This window comes from Arachis duranensis, chromosome 1 (assembly GCF_000817695.3).
Source record: "Arachis duranensis cultivar V14167 chromosome 1, aradu.V14167.gnm2.J7QH, whole genome shotgun sequence".
In the NCBI taxonomy this organism is placed as follows: domain Eukaryota; kingdom Viridiplantae; phylum Streptophyta; class Magnoliopsida; order Fabales; family Fabaceae; genus Arachis; species Arachis duranensis.
Window position 1 is genome coordinate 459349 of NC_029772.3, and position 1398 is coordinate 460746.

Consider the following 1398-nt stretch of genomic DNA (forward strand, 5'->3'; position numbering starts at 1 on the left):
TAAATTATATGTACTGAATTTTAATTACTTAAAAATATTTTTAATAATAGACATTTTAAGTATCTTTATCTACATGCTTCCTTTACCATTTACCCGCCTTAGTCTTCATTATCCCTTCCGAACAATTTAAAATCTGCACCTTATTATTAAAACCATATAAAATCCAGGTTACAATAATCCAGAGAGCAAGGCCGTACGAAATTCAAAGGGTTTCCTTCACATCCTACGGATAGGAATGAAGATTCGACAGTAGTGCCTATTACAATACAGTAAGTTCTAGAACTTTCAACAACCTTCTCTCATTTTTCATAACTGGAACAACTTCTTCATTCCATTATTAATGATGCCAAACCTTTCTCTTATACATTAGCAATAGCTAATTAACTGTGTGAAGCCAATTTAAGTTCACATCAACTTGAGGCACCTCTATCCTTAGATTAGGAATCATTGTTATGAAAGCTTCCCATAAAGTAGCTGTTTCTTCATCACATGTCACCTTCAAATTCTCAAGATTGGAGAATAAAGACGGCAATTCGCAGTTCGCGCAACTCGTCATGTACAGCTTCCTTAGACCACACAGATTACTAATTTCTTCAGGTAAATTTGGAAGGCTTATGCAGTTTGATATGTCCAGAAGTCTCAGATTCGAAAGCATTCCAATGGATTCTGGTAATCCTTGCAAATCAGTGCAAGAATTGAGCCTCAAGATTTCCAAATTCTTCAGATCTCCAATTTCTTTCGGCAATGAACAGAGCTTGTGGCAATTAGTGACACAGAGCTTCTTCAGCGACGGAATTTCGCAGATTCCATTAGGCAATTCAACCATATCTTTGCTGTAATCAATGTTCAACTCTACTAGATTTGGACATGCTTCTGAAAATTTGAAGTTATCAAATTCGAAAGCATGACTTGCTTGACACATGTAGAGGGATAGTTTCCTTAGATTCTTTAAGTGGCCGAAGGAAGGAACAGAAATTCTCTCTAGTCTTATTCTTTTCAGGCTTGGTAAGGAATCAAGTAGCTTGAAATTGTTGAGGTCAGAAGGATAGAAGCCATAATTTGTTACAATGAGAACTTTGAGTTTACTCATTTTCTCCATGAACATTGGAAAAGAGAAGAACTTAGCTCGAAGATGGAAAATCAGAACTTCAACGCCAGCCGTTTGCATATTGGACCAGTAAGAAGGGCAAGTTTCATCTGAAAATGCAACCCATAATGTGTGAATTGAGTAAGAAGCGGAGTGGCTATTAAGTGTTTTTAAATATTCAAAAAATTCTTACTTTATAAGCACATCCAAAAGATTTAGATTTTAACAAAATAAACTCCAAAAAATATTAATAACAAAATGATTCTTATATTAGTAATTTTATAAATAATTAACACTTAAGTGATCAAATT

At 34.4% G+C, this 1398-nt stretch overlaps 1 protein-coding gene across 1 annotated transcript in view; it reads right to left on the reverse strand.

The window, feature by feature from the left end:
- Positions 1 to 125: 125 nt before the first annotated feature.
- The window catches only part of LOC107481125 (probable disease resistance protein At5g66900), a 9174-nt gene continuing 7901 nt past the window's right edge, over positions 126 to 1398 (reverse strand). Inside the window, exon 5 of the mRNA XM_016101687.3 lies at positions 126 to 1197. Within this exon, the coding sequence (XP_015957173.1) occupies positions 377 to 1197 (821 nt within the window). The 3' untranslated portion in view covers positions 126 to 376. The remainder of the gene's footprint in view (positions 1198 to 1398) is intronic.